The sequence below is a fragment of the Heptranchias perlo genome, chromosome 20, assembly GCF_035084215.1.
Source record: "Heptranchias perlo isolate sHepPer1 chromosome 20, sHepPer1.hap1, whole genome shotgun sequence".
Lineage (NCBI taxonomy): Eukaryota > Metazoa > Chordata > Chondrichthyes > Hexanchiformes > Hexanchidae > Heptranchias > Heptranchias perlo.
The window spans coordinates 45,442,390-45,461,781 of NC_090344.1; the positions used below are offsets into that span (position 1 = coordinate 45,442,390).

The 19,392-nt window shown below is 41.4% G+C and overlaps 1 protein-coding gene across 1 annotated transcript in view; it reads right to left on the minus strand.

Annotated features, from left to right (window-relative positions):
* The window catches only part of LOC137336039 (zinc finger matrin-type protein 4-like), a 118,098-nt gene that overhangs the window by 15,160 nt on the left and 83,546 nt on the right, over nt 1-19,392 (minus strand). Inside the window, exons 5-6 of the mRNA XM_068001541.1 lie at nt 18,887-18,983; nt 2,579-2,706 (exon numbers count right to left, since the gene is read on the minus strand). Of these exons, the coding sequence (XP_067857642.1) occupies nt 2,579-2,706; nt 18,887-18,983 (225 nt within the window). The remainder of the gene's footprint in view (nt 1-2,578; nt 2,707-18,886; nt 18,984-19,392) is intronic.

The window sequence follows — 19,392 nt, forward strand, 5'->3', positions numbered from 1 at the left end:
TGTGGGTCTGGAGTCACATTTCGGCCAGACCGGGTAAGGGCGGCAGGCTTCCTTCCCTGAAGGACATTAGTGAACCAGATGGGTTTTTAACGACAATCCGGTAGTTTCATGGCCATCATTACTGATACTAGTATTTTAATTCCAGATTTTTTATTTAATTAATTGAATTTAATTAATTGAATTTAAATTCGCCAGCTGCCGTGGCAGGATTTGAACTCATGACTCTGGATTTTAGTCCAGGCCTCTGGATTACTAGCCCAGTAACATAACCACTATGCTACCGTAGTGTGCAAAGTAATCTGGAAATAGCATTCCTGGGAGAACAGCAAACCCATTTATTGTCTTTTGAATGTATACGTAGGTTTTCAATTGAGCACCCAAATCACTTCTCAGGACGATTCATATCATTCACATCACATGCCAGACATCTTCATATCAGACTGAATTAGTAAACATGGGCAGAGTGCTTTGCAGTGGCAGGAAAATGCAGGCAATTTGTGAAGTCGGCTCGAATCAGACAAAAATTTTGAAACAAATCATGAAAGAGTTGTCGTCAAAACCAGCCGGTCGAGTTCCTTTTGTCTTTCTTTACAGGCTGTTCAAATAATAGGTCGTATACTCTTGGGAGCCTTGTAGTACCTTCAACCTGACTGGTTGTAGTCTTCTTCAGAATATCATAGACATCCTTACCTATGGAGTTAATGTCTCTCATTGTTCCATCTGGCCTCTACCTTCTGCAGGTCCAGACCAGGCTCTGCACCCACAGAAAAGGCCCAGGAATGCCAGGCAGTCTTAAAGGGTTGGGGGCGGGGGGTAGACCAGTGATGCAGGTCGTTGTCCCCTTTTCCTGATCCTTGTGCCTGCAGAAGACTCAGTTTTCAGATGCAAGAGCCAGGAAGATTGGCCTTAGTATCAGTAGGGCCTTGGCTTTTGGGTTTTTATTTTTCCACCAAATATAATGTTGTATAATCGGCAAACTACTTTATTTCTTAACAACTGTGCTACAGGTAGGGTGCAGTGTGCTGCAATTCAAAGATATGTGCCTGTGAAGATGCAACTTGACGAGTGGTGTCCACCAGGTAATCTTATTAGTTAATGTGAAAATATTGGTCAGCGAAGTATTTTCAAACAGAACTGCACAGCAGTAATTTTTGTAATGGTAATTTATCATGTTTTCATTTTGCAAAGTTGAATGGGGTTAGGGATGTTTGAATGCAGAGAGCATACTTTATCCATTTTAATGAGGTATCGAAAAAGATCCTCATTAAGTCTTCAGGCTTCTTCGCCTTGTGCTATTTGCAATGCAGGAGAGCAAATTATCACACTGGACCTCAATTAAAAAGCATGACTAGAATGAATTTGATGATTTATGTTTTATTGTTGCTTAGTGTCCATGTGCAGAATGTTTGCAATGTCTGGGATCTACCACAGTATTCTTCAAGATGTGTAATAAAAACTTCTTTAGCATAAATACAGTGCAGATCAACAGTTAACGACTCCCTGATGTAATGATTCCCTCAACTGCTGTTTTCTATTAAAGGTAATGAAATTGGAGAGACTGAGTGGCATAGTTGATTACAACATTGCCATTTATGCCTGCGCTGTAGGCTTGAATCCAGCCCAGACTGATGGAATGGAAGTCACCTCTCTCTGATAGCTGACCGGGTTCCAAGTAAGATGAGTTAAAACACTCACTCTACCCAGCTCCTCGTGGTCATAAATCAACAGCACATAACTGCTAACAATTGGCAGTCCCATTCAGAAAGATAGCCATATAGCAGTTGGAAATGTCCTGGTAATGCAATAGGGGTTGGATTCCCAATCTGAGGTGCAAGGGCCACCCTTGGCTCCTGAGCCTTGGTAATAAGACACTCAAGGTCCAGAGAAGTAAGTCCTATTTGTGTTTTATATTTCTGATATGCTTCGTTTGTCCCGTTTGAATATTTGCTAGTTGGTCCTGTTTGAATTTCATGGGCCTTGAGGTTTGGAAAAGATTGTATTTAGCACTATTGCCTCATTGGTCAATAAATAGGAATTCAAAACACCAAGATCTGTTGGTACCAGTGACAGTGGATTTCAACTTTCAATGTGGCTCCACAATACACACCTAGGCAACCCACAAAGACAAAATCTTGGACACTCCTGCAGTAGGAGGTGTTATTCAGTGGTTAACTTTGAACAACGTTAATAGGACAATAGTAGGTAAATGGAGATCTGGCCTATGCCTAATCTTTGCTGGACCTGATCTGAGATTAGTTGCTGGATTGAAATAGCGTTCTGCTCCCCGACACCAACGTTGATTGAGCACAACATTTCACCCAATCTTTATTTTAAAGTAAGTCATGTAAAGGATAAGAAGGGTCTGGACAGAATAGATAGAGAGAAACTTTTCCCATTGGTGGAAGGGTCAAGAACCAGAGGACACAGATTTAAGGTGATTGGCAAAAGAACCAAAGGCGATATGAGGAAAAACTTTTTTTACACAGCGAGTGGTTATGGTCTAGAATGCACTGCCTACGGGGGTGGCGGAGGCAGATTTAATTGTGTCTTTCAAAAGGGAATTGGATAAGTAATTGAAGGGAAAAAATTTGCAGAGCTATGGGGAAAGGAAGGGGGAGTGGGACCAGCTGGATTGCTCTTGCAGAGAGCCGGCACGGGCTCGATGGGTCGACTGGCCTCCTTCTGTGATGTAACCATTCTCTGATTCTAAATGAACAACATAAAATAAAAAAGTGAGTTTTCAAGAGTTTAATTCACAGAGATTTCTTGCAGCTTTCTAATACTAGTTTTTCAGGTTAATTTGTGATCACCAGAGTTAGTCAGAGCCAGATTAAAAATTCTTCGAGCTGGCTCCATGAACATTTGGGACCCCTCTGCACTGCAGCACAACCTCTACACAAACATTCACACAAACTCACACGTCATTAATAACGAAGCAAATCATATCACCATATACGATGCTTAAATGAAACTGTTCCAGCGGTTGTATGCAATTTTTCTGTGATACAGTGTGTTTTTACTGAGGGCCCCATGTTTAGCTGGGCCCCTGGGGTAGGGGTCCTGTAGGACTTTCCATTAATCTGCCCCTGGATTTAGTGCTTGGAAGTATGGCATGTTTCCATCAAGTGCTTAAGGGTCAAGGATCACTGACAATCTTGAGCCTCTTCTCCATTTGATGTGACCGATTCCTGAATCCCAGATGGAATAGAGGGCATTTGGGGGAGGGGATAAGAAGGAGATCCAGGCAAAATTAAGAAAAGGGACAAAGATCCGAGAAACAGATCTGAGGTCAAGATATGTGCAGATACACAACAAGTTGGTAAAAAACGGTGCCCAGAAAGCAAGAAAGTGCCCATTGCTAGGCTAGTGGAACATATGCAATGGCATTGCAATATAGTCACGCTACTTAGTACATGTAAAGCATTGTACTAAACCCCACATGTGTCGGAAAACTCTGATTGTCAATAACCTCTGAACCTTTTAAAGGTACTTAAAGTATTTCTTATTAAGTGAGATGCAACTATAGTCAATTAATCAGAGTTGTTCATTGCGCTCAAAAAAGAATTCTACAATAATTTGAATTGAGCAATGCGAGCAACACAGTAAAGTGGGAATTTAGTGCTAAAAAATTTGAACTGTGAGATAATTTGAATTAAGGGGGAGCAGACTATATTTATCTTTGAAAGTGTAAGCCTTCTGCAATAACAGGCCCAATTAAAGGTTCATATCATACTTAATGTAATTTAAAATATTTTTCATATTTCATAGAGACGCAACTGTTGGAACTATTTTTGCTTTGAAAATTTATTTGAAGAGAATCTTCAGAACTTGAATGTTCTGAATCCAAATGCGGTACCTGTAGATGGATTAGAGCTCACATTGCCTCCAGTTATACTGGCACCAAACCATGAAGAAATATAGTGGGCTATTAAATCCATTTCTTTTACAGCTTTAGCTCATTAAGGTTGCCTAGTTCTTTAACAGATTAATGTTTAGCATATGATCTAAACAGGACATATTACAAAGACCTGAGGGGTATAATTTGTACTTGTGGAGCTGGCCAGTACTCTATCACAGCTTCACTGTTTGTGCATTATCAGGTCAGTGATTTTGGGGATATAAGTCATGTCTGACAGGTCTTCCAAACGCACCCACTGCTTAGGCAATCACAACATAAGGTGAACTGTATGTATTATTTAACGGTTATGGAATTTCCTCTGAATCAATTTCAAATGAATTCCTGAGAAACTTGTGGTAGTTACATCACAATCAGTTATCTGTGAGAGTTAATGGTGTCCTACATTAATGATGTGAATCGAGTGCACTGTTATTTGGCACTGTTAGTGACCGGTGCCCCAGAGGGAGATTAAAAAATAATAAAACCTGAAAACCCATTCTCAGAGTTTATTATGTCACCTGAGCTCTAGCTGGATCACTGCCTGCAGCTTATTTTCAGGGATGTTTTATTTGCTACAAATATTGGCCCTGAATTTCCTCACTGTTGGTTATGCCATTGTTGCACCATAGTTGAGCTGGGACGTTATGCTATTCACCAGCGGTGGCAGGGTTACAGGCAAGTTTCCTGTTGTGACTTGAGTATAGAAACTGTGCAAGTTGCTGACCCCCCAGAAAATGTCCATGCAAGAACTGCATAACTAGATAAAAGCACTCAACAGGCTCCCAGCAGCAGCAGAACACTGTACGACTGCAAGATAATCAACTGACAAGCTTTGCTGACAATTTCCACCAACTCACTAAATGGCACCTCTTGCCCACAGCATCAGTCCAGCTTGGCATCAACATGCAGTTGGAAAGTGAATTAGTGAGATTGCTGGGGAGAATTAATTCCAGTGGTAGATGATAAGGATCGTGGGCTAGGGAGGTGGGGAGATATGGTTCTTAAGGGAGGTGAAGATTCATTCAGATATAGTTTTTTCAGTGATTGAGAATGGGAAGGCAACAAGTGATAGTGACACTGTGGGTATAGATGGAAACTGCAGCAAATATGAGCCTGGAAGTTACGCTGTGCAATATTATCATACAAATGCTTAATATGTTCTTACCAAATAAAGAAGAAAGAAAGACTTCCATTTATATAGCGTCTTTTACGATCTCAGACGCCCCAAAGCGCTTTACAGCCAATGAAGTACTTTTGAAGTGTAGTCACTGTTGTCATGTAATAACTCCATTATTTTAACAGGGGCATTACCCTGATTATTTTTTAAAAGGTTAGCACCAACATTAAAATAGCAGGTAATACTTCACAACTTAATTTCAAGGCTACAACGTCTTTGAAGGAGAATATTTTCCTTCGCAACAAACATGGTGGCACAACAATGGAAGTTTTGGAGCTGTCAGTACCCCTGATATTTGCCTCCCTAACAGTGTTTTTTTATGGCTGTTTTTTAAGTTTTTGGCATTTACTCGCTCCAAACTATTTCTGTACCACATTCAGATCTGCAATTCACCAAAACCATCGTCATTTAAAATGTCATAACTTTTGTGTTGGCTTTTTAAAACATCTCGGAAATATAGGCTGAAGCACTGGGCAATAAACTAAGTAAGTTTAAAAATATATATTTTCATTGCAATAATTTATCCTGTCAGATGCAGTGATAGCCATGGCTCTAAAATAAATTCTGTGATGGAAAACAGCACCACAAAAAAGGGCAATTTGTCTTTCTGAAGGTCAAGTTATATCCTTTTTTTCCCTGCTCTGGTCAGATAAATTCTTTGTCTTAATGAGAAGGACAGTATGCAACAATCATTTTTGAAACATAAGATCAAATTTGGCAGAACAGTTTTGCCCTGGCATGCTGTGGCCTGAATATTACATGTTGTGATATCACCTATTAATAGTTCTGCAGATGAGGGATTCAGAACCTCTCGCACAGCTGAAATCCAGCGATTCTGTAATACATGCCCTGCAAAAGGGCCAAGAGGGAGGAGCCTTTTTGTTATCAGTGAGAGCAATTAAAAAAGCATGATTAATGAATTCTTTGGGGAAGGTGAATGCAATTATATTAGGCTTACATTAATATTGGAGAGGGAAGAAGCGCAAAACACACAGGTAATGAGCTGAAGTATAACACAGGCTGGTGGCTTGATTGACAGTATAATTGGCTTACATAATGTTACAATCACAGTGGAAGTGACAATGAATTATATTATCAATCATTCATTTGATTTTTCAAAACACCTGTGGAAATAAGTCATAAAAATAACTACAATCATGTCAGACGAGTACGACCATAGCCGGCACAGGCACGATGGGCCGAGTGGCCTCCTTCTGTGCTGTAAGATTCTATGAAGGGTATCCTTGTATAGTCCAGCAAAACATATTGAAAACTAACTTGGCTGGTTCTCACTGCACAGCACAGAAAATTGGCTCAAAGCTTTGCAACTTTGAAGCTTTACACATTGGAATTTGTTCCAATTGACTTTTCTTTCTTTTCCGCTCTTCTTGTGGTGAGTGAGCACTCTGTCTCCTGCAGAAATGATGACCTTGCAAGATCAAGAGAAGTAGAAAAGGCCATTCAGTTCCATTCAGTTTTGGTTGCTCTACATTCTGATATTCCCCTCATCTTTGCACCAAATTTCCCTCCAACCGTGTTCACTTTCACTGCACCACTTGGCAGTTTATTCTGTAAATTTGATGTCCAGTTGCTCCCGACATTTTGTTGAACGTTTTCTTTCTCACAAAGTACGTCTGCACCTCCACACAGTTTTCATCATGATTAAAGCTGCTTTTACATTGCACGAGACATGCACAATGTAAAAGCATCAGTTCCACCAAGCACGGGTTTGGGCAGACAGATGTAAGACTGCTGGGATTTGCTGAGACCACTGTCTGGGAAAACGCACTAAAAACAATCCAATGCCTGGAACCATCCCCTGCCTTTTATATGAATGGTTGTTTCCAATAGGGTTACTTGCTTATAGAACTTTGCCATGGATAATTCCTGATTAGTAACCTCTTTCATTACCTTGATCGTTACCTTGTAAAATCTTGCAATCCTGTGGGTTCCAAAACCCACATTGCAGAAGGTTGGGGTAAAGTTACGATGAGAGACTTGCAAAAAAACTTGACCTGTATTCACTGGAGCGGAGAAGGTTAAGGCTGGATCTAATAGAAGTATTCAAAATTGTGAAAAGGGTTGAGAGGATAAATAGTGAAACATTACTTCCATCGGTCGATAAATCTGTAACAAATGGGCATGAATATAAGATTAGTACTAGAAGCACAAAGGCTGAAGTTAGAAGAAAAATTGTCACGCAGTGGGTTATTGGAATATGGACGATATTACCGAGAGTGGCTACTGAAGCTGAGTCAATCACAAGTTTGAGAGAATCACATAATTTTTTTTTAAATTTAAAGGTATGGGGAGAGAGCCAGGAAATGGGATGAGTAGATACCTCCCATATGGAGCCATCAAAATGGAAAGGAGAATCGGGTGGGATGCATAACGGGTGTCCGATCTGCTACCGCCTGTTTTCTGCCATTGCTGAAAGTGGAAGATCTACCCGGATGGGCCAAATGGCCTTCTTCTGAGAAACTTGTATGATTTGACGCCCCCCCCCCACTCCCCCCACCCCACTCAAGAAGACATTCAGCTCTCAAGGGTGGATGCAAGAAGCTCAGACACTTGATCAGCTGTTATGGCATGGAGTGCTTTCGGCTAGTTTTCTTTGAGATATTTGCGGTTGTAAGTGGCTGCGATGCACCGTCATCTTTTTTTTAAAAAAAACTTGGAACGTATGGTCTTCATGAAATGAAAATAAATGTTTACATAGACTTTTTCACCATTGAAGATTGAATTTCAAAGTAGGGCGTGGTGCAGTCTTTGCCAGGAACTCAGAACTATAGCGCTCTTTACCCCTTTCAGTGTTTCCTTCCTCTTGCAGCCTTCAAGCTTATAAAACCCAAGCTGGCACCACCTGATCACTGCTTTGTGATTTATCTAATTTTTTTTTACTATTTTCATGCTTGGATGTGCTACGCACTATGGGTCTTAGCTCATGGTTTCTGAATTTTAAAAGAAATATGTTAGAAGTTCCAAAGTGCTGAGCCATTGAGCATTGAGCTGTGGAATTATAGTGCCGGTTGTCTGTACAGTGAATTAGAGCCACTAGACCTAATGATTTGATTTGATTTTGCTTATGTGCACTGAATTTCCAAATGATTTACACTGCCAGTGAAGGTGCCTTTATTTGAAACAAACAACAGCCTATTTGTTTTACTGTGTGTCAGTGCTCAGTAGATGTCAGCTATTCTCCCACAGGGTGCAGGGTGAACTAAGCGGGGGGCATTCTTGGCTGCTATAATGATCCTTTTACTTACATTTGTATCACATCTTTAGCACAATCAAATGCCCCAAAACTTTTCACAAAGAAGAGTGGACCAAGCAGTAACAGAAAAATGAGGAGAGGAAATGAGAAGAGACATGTGCAGTTCAGAAAATAGCTTTTGAGCAGGGTTTTAAAGCTGGGGAGAGAAGTCACAAGGCAAAGAGGTTTAGCAAGCGATAGGACCCAATGGTTGAAAGCATAATAGGGAAGGGGCTCGGTGCACAGGAAGCTAAGATGGAGGTCTGAAAGGCATAGGCTGGAGGAGGTTGATGAGGTAGGGATAAGGTTGGGCAAGGCCATGGAGGGGTTTGTAAACCAGAACAAGGATCTTGGCTTCAGTGCATTAGCTCTGTAACCCGTCGAGTTCAGCTACGACGTGGATGACCGGTGAGCAGCACCTACTATGGGACAGAATACTGACAGCTAAGTATTGAATGAGTTGGAGTTTGGAACCTGATGAGAGCATTGGAGTAACACGACTCCACTGTGGATAGGTAAACAATTTGAACCCCTTGACTAGATTCCAGGCTGTAACTCACTCTCTAAACTATATGCAATAGCTTTTGTTCCAGAATCAGAATCTCATTTCACAGGGAACTAATTACATGCAATACACCTCTTTCCAGTTTGTCTCCTTTACTACCTTGAGGTTGATGTTGGGTAATTATAGAGCGAGAGTACAGTTTACATATTAAAAGCAAATCAAATATATCACATTCATGTTTTTATATCAAAGGAAACACTTTGCCATGGCAACACATTTCGTTACCATTAAGAAATACCCAAAGTGTCAGTGGCTTGCAAAGACATCCATTAAAAAATTGCGTAAGAAGACATACACAAGATAACGGCTATTTTGATGTGGCAATATACTTGTTAACATTATTGAACTTACTAATGATGCAGTTGTACCGCAACGTTTGCCTCGATGCAAACAGGTTTTGGCCTCGACTCAAAGATGACAATATAACTTGGGAGTCAGGCTCCAATTTAGCTCCTGAGTGTGCAATAGCCAAGTGGTGTGAGACCCCTTGACACGGGTTCGCTCTCCTATGCACATTATAAACTTTTCAACTTTCAAAAATATGCGTAGAAATTGGTTGCTCCTGCCTGCTGTCTCCAAACATGAAAAATTAGTCGCTTGGGGAGGCAGAGCACTCTCCACTTGAGTTCAAGCGTGTGTGCAGAGTTCCTTTGTCACTGATCTGCATGATGCAAAGTCGGCAGCAAACCTCCTGTTTTCCCATTGTGCACTGTATTCCCGATACTGGCCTAAGACTGGCAGTATAACTTCAGCCTAAACGTTAGCGAGGTGTCGAGGAAGATCCATTGTAAATATTTCGCAGGGTCTGTAAATTGGCAGTAACACTGGCTGAAGAAATTGGCCCGGATTTGTAAGATTCTCAAAATTCACAGATCCTCCAAAACTCGGAGAAAAACCCTAAGGAAATTCACCTTTTCCCTGAGCATGGAAAACTTTGGCCATTGACAATAATCCTAAGATGGAAGGATAGGTGAGAGGTCACCAGACGAATCCACAACCCATGCACAGTGGAAGTTGGGAGAATTACTGCTTCAGACATGTCTCTGTTTTAATGCAAAACCGACAGCAGGTGGGCGACACTCAGCACGAATTCGAAAGGCAGTCGGCCATCGAAAGAGGCAACTGCTGCAGACATGGTGGGGCCATGTTTTTGTTTCAAAGCAAAACTGATCAACACCGAGGATGTTGGATACAAAAGGAAGCCTTGTGTGACAAGCTCTAGATCGGAATTAAAACAATGACCCATCGGGAGAAGCAATTGCAACATGTTGAGGAACCATCAAAAAGCCATCAAAGATTCTTAAGAACTTTGTAAGAACTGTTTAAACAGACATGTAGTGTTCTTTTTTTAATTGTAAACAATTTTACAACACCAAGTTATAGTCCAGCAATTTTATTTTAAATTCTTTTTTTAAAGTGACGGAGACCATTTGTAAGAGAGGGATACACAAGTGGAAACTCGAGCTCGCTCTCTCTCTCTCTCTGGCCTGCTGGCTCTGGTGGGCTGCTTGTGTTGGTTCTGCCTGTGTCTGGAAGGAAAGCAGCTTCCAGCGAACAACAAGGAAAACAGTTCGACAGGGGAGGTCAGCAGCTCTAGAAGCAGGCCGACACACAAGAAGAAACCAGAGCAACAGTCCCAGTGACCATCAGACACCTCGCGGCAACAAGGGCCTTACGAAACAACCAACCGAATATTGCCACCAACCAACCGGGTAATATTGAGCCACTGCGACCAAAGAAAACCAACTCGGGAGAAAACCGAAGATCCGCTAAGTTTCCACTCTACAATCTATTTCTGACTTACCTCTGGGTGAATTACTGGCAAGGTTTCGTTTGGTGAGCATTACCTCTGGCCTTTTAGAGTCCAACTTAGCTAGTACAGTGGGATTGGGAGGGGTGAGGTATCTTTCTACTGTAATTTCCCTCGTGTGTACTGAAGTGTTCCCCATTTTATTAGAGTGTTAAGATTGTTGTGTTATATTTCCTCCCTTGAATAAAGGTCAAAATTTCTTGCACCAAAACCAGTTGTCTGCTGCACTTTGTCACAACCCCCAAATAAGTCCAAGGTCTGGAACCCAGGGAGTGGGAGCGATTCGGACCGCTCAGAAGTCAGAGGTGAAGCTGACACACACCACCACCCTTACAGATTTTTGCTGGAGCAGGGCATCTCGCGGCACATCCCGTTCGTTTGACTTTTTCCTGCACCCTTCAGCTCAAATCTTTTGCCCTCCAAGTTGTTGGAAGCGCGAGCTGACAACGGTGAGGGCAACGGGGAATCTGGGATCTCAGTGAACAATGGGACCAACAATCTATCTTCTTAACCGATGAGATTTAAGGATTGAGAAAGAAACAGAAGAACAATGGAGAAGGAAATAGGGTGAAATGGAGTCAAATCAGGTACAGAAAGAGAAATAGAGAGGGAAAGAAAGACTGGATCAAGAGAGAGAAAAAAGAGACAAAGGAAAAGTAAGAAAAAAATTTCAAATTACATTTTTTTTTAAATCTCCAAGAATTTACTACATGCAGGAATGAGACTCATCAATTTGAATTGTTCCATTTCTGGGCTAGAGAGGTTGCTTGGCATTGCATTAACAACTATCACGTCATTAAAAGGGTATTTGCACTGTTAAGTGCCAGCTCTAACGTTCTGCAGCAAGTTTAACGGCCAATTAATGTGCAAATGCAGCAATTTCTTGAATTTCACGGGGAGGTTGAGGGTGAGATGCCGTTTTCGCGGGGCTATTGGCGGAGCGGCGTAAATTGTCCAGCAATTTGTGGTGATTCACAATTCACGGGATATCTCTTCCTCGCCACAAGCTGCTGGACAATTTACACATTAATAATGGCAAGTGCCATTACATTCGACGTTATTTTGGCAGCAAATTCTGGGCCAATGTTGCTGTGTTTCTCAATTGTTTACAGGTAGTGAAAAAATATGGTGTAAAATAAAGTCATTTTTACATTTAAAAAAAAACTGTATTGCAAACTACATTATCAAAAGGCGTGACTTTTTTTGCTATGTTCAGCTAAATGAAACAGAACTTGAATACCTGGCTATGTGGACAGGATAAATTAATATCATTGATGTAAGTTGTATTGTAACTTCACTGAAATGTGTACTGCTGCTGCAATCCATCAAGAGCAACGATCTTCGACAAAAAACCCTTCATCTGCTACATGAAGATGTAAATTGGATAAGAAGCCCCTTTGTGAAAAGGTTACAGTGAAGGTGAGCAATGCTCTGTCAAGTTTCATTTGGAAGCAAGCAGTTGAAAGCACAGAACGCACGCTCCCTGGGGTGCTGGGGACAGTTCTCTCTGGGTGGCTGTGTGTTACCAATTATGCCCTTTGTAATTGCTTTTTAAATTTTTAATAAAATGCCTGAAGTACGTGGGGCTCCATCAGTGCAGACAGTGTTCCTGCGATGACAAAACCAGTCCACATTGCTTTGCTTATTTGTCGGAGATGTCTATGGGGTCACTTTGTTTTTCGCATTCAGTGTACTGCTGAATAAAAATTGAATGTATAGTGAATAAGGCAAGATTGATGATTTTAGGGTCCTAGTTGCATCTTTAAATAAAAATTAGGATAATTAGTTTCACGAAAAGGGAACTTGATGCTCTTCTGTGATCAGCTACTGTGCAGTGTACACTGTAGAACAGGGCAGATGTTTTATACAGTGTGCAGTGAAAAACAATTCACTCCTGTTATGCAAGAAATTGGCTGTTTTAAGTAGGTAAGTGTCATGTATTGGGAAGACTATCAAACTCTATCATTATTCTGTGTCATCATATTAAAAGTTACATCTAATGGGGGGCAGTGGACGGAATTAAATTGGGACGTGGCCCCAGGTAGGTGAGTTCAGGCCAGTTGTTAGGAGCCACTTGGTGTTTTTGGCCTCAACATCATCAACCTTCCCAGCTGCCACCCCAGGCTAAGCCCAGAAATGTGGAACCTTGGTTCACATTTCCCCTGCGTTCAGCTCTCTCTCCTCATCTGGTCCATATCACCACTTACTTTCATTTCTGAACTGTTGCCAAGTGCACATAGCTCTTCCTCTCCCCTACCCCCACTCCACTGAAACCATAATCTACACTTTTATCACCTCAAAGGTCATACTTTGCTTTGTTCTGAAGTCAGGACGGCCCCTGACTTCAGATTTATTCTGTAAAATATTCAGCATTGACGCAGAGTGAAAGTGCTTACAATTGTAGTGTAAGTGCACCCCAAGTCCCACTCTGAAAAGTCAATCTCAGTCATGACACACATTTTATATCATGACATGCGTTTTTGATCAAACAAAGTTCCAGTTTGTGTGGTCTAACAAATAGGGACTATTTGGGCCTCTATTGCTAAAGGTTATCTCTGAGATGTTCTTTTTAAACTGGAGAATAATTGTTTTCTTGATCATAAAATAATGGAAACTGAACAGCTAAATTTCTGAAGTTATAAATAAATAAACTGCTGCCCGCGAGCAATGTAACAAATACTGCTGAATAAAGTCAGTGGTAACACGCATTCTCTCAGTTTATTTTTCCAACAATTATAACAATATTTTGGTATCTCCCAAAAAGTTCTTGAGGCAGGGGGTCAATTGAAAATTTCAAAACTGAGATTGATAGATTTTTGTTCGGCAAGAGTATTAAGGGTTACGGAACCGAGGCGGGTAGATGGAGTTAGTGCAGCTGCGAAGGCCGAGAGGTTAAGTTGTTGGACTCGAAATCCAACGGGGATTCCCCATACAGGGTTTGAACCCTGCTCGCAGCAGATCTGCTCAGTGTCGGGCTCAGTCCTTTATATCGTTAATTTCTTTGGGATCAGGCGGGAAAGTGGAGTTGATAGCGAAGATCAGTCATGATCCTATTGAATGGCGAAGCAGGCTCGAGGGGCTGTATGGCCTTCTCCTGCTTCTATTTCTCATGTTCTTATGTTAAGATACAGATCAGCCATGATCTAATTGAATGGTGGAACAGGCACGAGAGGCTTAATGACTTACTCATGTTCCGACGTATCTCTGTTCCCGCTTCTCGCGACAATAGATCCCTTTGGTCTTTCATCAAAATTGGTGCTTTACCCTCTTGTAATGCAAAAACTACTGCCATCTTGAGACAAAAAATTGTATACCCAGTCATTATTGATATATTCATTTACACTTGAAGGTTTCCTCTGAGTTTACATATTTGAGATTGGTTTATTTCGATGGCCTCAGAAAGCAAGGAGGATCGGTTAACAACTCAGCTGCATATTTGCCCAGTATACCAACATTTTACCATTATAACTTTTGATAATGTTTTCTTCAAATTGATGTTTTACTTACCGCAACGGTGATATAGAATAAGCATTCATTCTATCTGCCAAATAACACTGAAACTGCCCTGACAGGGTAAATATCAATGATCCATAATATTTTCACCCAATTTTATTCTGATTTTAACAGAATAAAATGAAACAACAAATCTCAAGATTTTGTGAAACTGAAAATATGGGTATAAAAAAATTGCAAAAGTGAAAAATGAAAAACTTTTTCTATCTATGGCCCAGATTTTGCTGGAGTGAGGCATCTTGCAGCATTGCAGCATGTCCCATGAATTGGATTATTTTCCCTCCTACTTCAGCTTGAAAATTTTTTGTGCTGCAAATTGCTGGAAGTGCAACTTGCTCCCGGGCATCTGGGACCTTGGTGAACGACGAGACCAACAGTCTCATCATAGAATCATGGAAAGTTACGGCACAGAAGGAAGCCATTCGGCCCATCGTGTCCGTGCTGGCCGAGAAAGAGCTAGCCAGCCTAATCCCACTTTCCAGCACTTGGCCCTTAACTAATGAAATTTAAGGATAGAAAAAGAAACAGAAGAATGACATGGAAGGAAATAGGGTGAATTAGAGCCCAATTAAATGCAGAAAGAGAAATAGAGGGAAAGGAAGATTGGATTAAGTGAGAGTGAAGAAAGAGACAGAAAGAAAAAGTAAGAACGTTTTTTTTTAAAAGCCTGTAGGAATAATTTACTACCTGTAGGAATGAAACGCCTCAGTTTCAATTATTCCCCTTCTGTGCCTCCGAGGTTGAGTGCCACTACAGGAACATAAATCTTGTCATTAAAAGGGTCCCTAACGTCATTAAATACCAGCCCTAACTTTCTGCGGCGAGTTTAATTCGTACTTATGGCGCAAATGCAGCAATTTCTTGAAACTCACGGGAAGGTTGATGGCGAGACCCCGTTTTCACGAGGCTAACGCGGAGCAGCTTAAATCGTCCAGCAACTAGCGGCGATTCGCAACTCATGGAGTATCTCTCCCTCGCCACAAATTGCTGGTTTTTTTAATGCACTAATAACAACGAGTGCTGTGAACTCACCTTTATTTTCCCAGCAAATTCTGGGCCATTATATAACAAAAAGAAAAACTCCAAATCTGAAATGAGAACAGAAAATCCTAGAAATATATAGCACATCCATCAGCACCTGAAAAAGAAAATATTGATTCATATTTCAGATGGAGACCCTGGTGAAGGATATCCCTCTGAAATATTAACCTGTCTTTCAGATGCTGACAGATCTGGTGCAAATGTTTTTGCTTTTATTCTGGACTGCATTCTTGGTTCATGTGGTGCTAAGGTTTATCTTGAAGGGAACATTCATTCAGTGCAAAACCTTTTTACATAGACATCATCCAAGTTGTAGTAGTGAGGAAGAAAACTGGCATGTTTGCAGTAAAAATGTATTGAGACAGCTGTTTTAGAAAGGAGTCAAGCAGAACAGTGCTGAGGGCAAGGCCAGCGTTTCTCCAAAGCACAAAATGAGGAGTCATGATTTAGATGCATTTTTTAAAAAAAAATTTGGCTGCATTTCAGCAAACGCACTGTGATACATAGAGCAATGAGAATAATTAGCATGTTCATCTCTATCTATCTGAGGTGCACTTTAATCTGACTAATTGCATACTGCGTGCAAAGAAATCTAATTCTCACAAATTTCACATGATGTCGCTGCCTCCACCTCAACTTCAAAAAAGGCAACCTCAACACGGAGACCTTTTCCATTTCCCACACCAGCCATCCTTGAGTGAATTACCAATTTTGTGCCGACGAGTGTTGAACTTGAGCAGTTTTATTCTGTGCCCTCGTTTCCACTGGGGACTGCCAATTGCCAACCTCGTTTCACTTTGAACCCCAGCATTTTAACACAGAGTTAATAAAACAGTGCGAAACCCCATTGTCCCATCCAGCTCTCACCATGGTACGACTGATGAAAATAGTTTGGGTTCTTCGATAAAATCCGAAGTCGTTTTGATATGGAACAATAAGCCGCACATTATTCCAGGTAGCCCAGCTAGATATGAACATAATATTTGAGGCCCGCTGCTGTCTTATATTTATCAAACTCAGAAATTAAATTCAAACCAAGTAGCTTTTGGTCTTCGTTATCTGAAAATATACTTATGAAGTTACAAACCTAATATTTCCTGTTGGTGGAATGTTACAGTGGAGGCTTTCGCCAACACCTGTTTTCACATGCAAATAGCTTAATGCTCATTTCTATAAAACGGCCGTGCTCCTTATGAACTGAAATATGCATCTGTCTATCATATTGAATGAACATACCTCCAGTTTGACCATTAATCCTTCTCGTGCTTACCGGAGACTATGCAGGATACTCGCTACTTCTGTCCACCGAAAGGTGGAAATTATTCACCATCTAAACTACTGTCCGTAATTGTTTGCAAATAAGATTAGTCACAGAAGCAAAAATATAGACAAGATATTACAAAGCACTCTCGACAATTTACACAACATACGTGTACGTTGTATGCCCAGCTTCATCTGGCAAACTCTTAGAAAGACATGGGGCTCGATTTTCAAATGGAAGTGCGGGTGCGTTGGGGGTGGGGGGGGCAGCGAAAATCAGGATTTTCTGGAGTGGGCAGGATTCCCGGCTCCAACCCGCTGAGGAACGCGCAAGACCCAGAGTCATCTGGGTGCGTGTGGCGTTCCCGAACCCGGAAGTCCCGCTGGCAATTAAAGCCGGCGGGACGATATTTAAAGAAGCAAATGTACTTCATTGAGGTACTTTATTTCTGACATATTAGGTGGTTAAAACGATTTTAAACTTACCTGGGCCACTTTCCCATGACTTCCGATTCACGCCTGGGCAAAGGGCCAGATCAGTAAAAAATAAAGAAAATAAATTAAATTAAATTACATTTCAGAATGTCAAAAATTAAATTAACCTACCTTTTCAACAATGTCCTCAACTACCCTGGGGACCAAAAATTAAATAAACCTACCTTTCCAACTATGTCCCCAACTACCCCAACTAGGGGGCCCACAAATTGGGAAATGGAAACCACCCTGGGCACCCCACTGCTCCGATGTCTCTTCTCCGATCTCTCACCCCCTGATGTCTTGCCCCCCACCCCCGCGATGTTCGATGCACCCCGCCCCCACTCTCTGTTCCAGCGCCGGATGACGTCTCTCTCTCTCTTTCTCCCCCCCCCCCCCCGCCCACCCCCCTTAGTATTGCAGCTCCTGTCGGCAGCCAGCCTGTTAATCAGGCTGGCTCCGGGCGCGAAACCCAGAACCAAGATCAACGAGCATCAATTAAGTCACGATCGCGTGGGGAAAGGTGAGTTTTTTTTTTATTCGGGTTTGCCGAGCGCATCTTGACCCCCCCTCCCCCACTGCTATCCCACCACCATTTCAAAATTGAGCCCACCGTCACTGGTGTTACAAATATAAGCACTGCTTATGGGGCTCTACCTACAACGCAGATGTACAACTGCTCCATTGTTCAGAAGATGATGAGGCACTAGAATATTCCTACATTAAAAGACCATTTTGGTAATGCAGGAATTAAATCACAATTTAATAATTGTAATTATTAAGTTACAATTTAATTGTAATTAAATTTCTTTGAAGAATTCATTGCTCATCCAGCTTGATTACATTGAACATCAGTGCAATAATGATGTATTGCCCCATCACAATAATGCCAATTTACAATTGCTTTAATTACTCGGCAAGTTTGACAATCAATGGCTGTATATTTCCAGCAGTTAATTCACAGATACTGGAATACCCTCCCTGCTAACATTATTGACATACAATCTAAAAGTCCACGCATCCACACAGGCTAAAATAACTGGGCTACAGCTTGATGAGTTCAAATGATAAAATTCTTCGTGGTCCAGGACAGCCAAACAATGGGAAATGTTTTGGAGAAGTTAGTGCCAAGAGCCATGGCAACTGCACATAGCTTTCCTCTCTGAGATATTGATCACTGAATTAACACTTTAAAATGACCTCTTTCCTTTCAAAGATAGCCTCTTCACTTCATTCATTTTTGATCAAAGATTTTGGCTCTATACAAACCATGTCTGAGCAGCTATTTCACTTTTCAATGTAATTAAGAACTGGAATATCACCACTTTTAAAAAGCTATGCATATAAGATAGAGCGACTGAATGGGATGAAAATTCTATTTTTGGAGTTTCAAATATATTCTCCATGTTGTAAGGACATGACTTTTAATCGTGGTTTCCATTGCCCAATTTGTGGGCCTGAAGGAGATAGTTCATTTATATTTCTGATCATGGAGAACTTATTTTTTTTTTGCTATCAGCTCCAGTGTCCATGGTCACGCAAAGGGATGGAGATGTGGGTGGAGGGAATTGTAATTTAGAGATGTGGTGAGTCCATTACAGACAGAAACGTAACACTTGAGCAAATCTAGGAATGACCCGCTCAGAATGGGACTTGTAGCCTAACTCCTTGACATATCAGGGAGGAAACCGGAATGTCAAAACAGAGCTAGCACTTGAGCCTGACCATTAAATGGTGTCAAGTCAGCATCTTACCCCACCTTGTTCCTGGAATTATTTAAGTTGTACTATGTTCGAGTGTGCTTTTTTTTTAATGAGAAACGGAGGAGAGGGGAAAACACAGGGCACTTCCAAGGTACACGAGTCAAGGAGAGGAGAGAAAAGACAATTACTTACTTGGTCTGATGTTTGGATCCTTGTAGATGGGCATGGTACTGTTCTATGGAATTCAGGATCACATTACACAAACTGCAGGTGTAGCTGCGCTTCAGTGCTGCAAAAGAAGATAGCCAGTTCAAATTGCTGATGAACTGATGATCCTGGTTTCAAGATATACCAACTTTCATTGCTTCTCCTGCGCAGTACTGATAGTGGAACATTTTTCACACTCTCACGCACACTGTCTGAAGCCTCAGCGATTTTAAAAGTGCATAAATTAAGCAATATAGGAGAGATTTTCTCCTTTTTGGCCTTCCTGGCATGCAACTTTGCCCAGTGGGAGCACATATCAGGGATTTTCATCCCTCGCCTCACCTCGCCCCACCCCAGCCCATGACTACGCATCCATTCAAGTGGATCAATGGAGAATCACAGGCTGGGGTTGCACAATTTTCCGATATGTGAACCCGACAGCTCCCTTTCCACACTGGGAGCACAGAAGCAGAAGATCTCACTTTATGCTT